This window comes from Anarrhichthys ocellatus, unplaced genomic scaffold (genome assembly GCF_004355925.1).
Source record: "Anarrhichthys ocellatus isolate YVR2014 unplaced genomic scaffold, GSC_Weel_1.0 scaffold2612, whole genome shotgun sequence".
In the NCBI taxonomy this organism is placed as follows: domain Eukaryota; kingdom Metazoa; phylum Chordata; class Actinopteri; order Perciformes; family Anarhichadidae; genus Anarrhichthys; species Anarrhichthys ocellatus.
Genome location: NW_022282586.1, coordinates 6,881 through 7,245, shown reverse-complemented (window position 1 = coordinate 7,245; position 365 = coordinate 6,881). Strand labels below are relative to the sequence as shown.

Sequence of the window (365 nt, the reverse complement as noted above, 5' to 3'; positions counted from 1 at the left end):
GCGCGACAGGTCAGGCCAAGCTGATCGACCTGCTGGTGTGTAAAGGAGCGCCGGTCAACGCCACAGACTACCACGCCCTCACACCGCTGCACCTGGCCTGTCAGAGGGGATACCAGGGAGTCACGGTGAACACACACAGTCCGACGCACACACTACACACAGTCCTACACACAGTCCTACACACTACACACACTCCTACACACACTACACACAGTCCGGCGCACACACACTACACACAGTCCTACACACTACACACACTCCTACACACACTACACACAGTCCGACGCACACACTACACACAGTCCGACGCACACACTACACACAGTCCTACACACAGTCCTACACACAGTCCTACACACAGTCCT

General features: G+C 56.2%; 1 protein-coding gene across 1 annotated transcript in view; it reads left to right on the top strand.

Moving 5' to 3' along the window:
• Nucleotides 1-5: 5 nt before the first annotated feature.
• Nucleotides 6-365, top strand: part of LOC116378441 (ankyrin repeat domain-containing protein 27-like) — a gene marked incomplete at its 5' end in the record, with an annotated part of 7,234 nt that continues 6,874 nt past the window's right edge. Inside the window, one exon of the mRNA XM_031840318.1 lies at nt 6-125. Within this exon, the coding sequence (XP_031696178.1) occupies nt 6-125 (120 nt within the window). The remainder of the gene's footprint in view (nt 126-365) is intronic.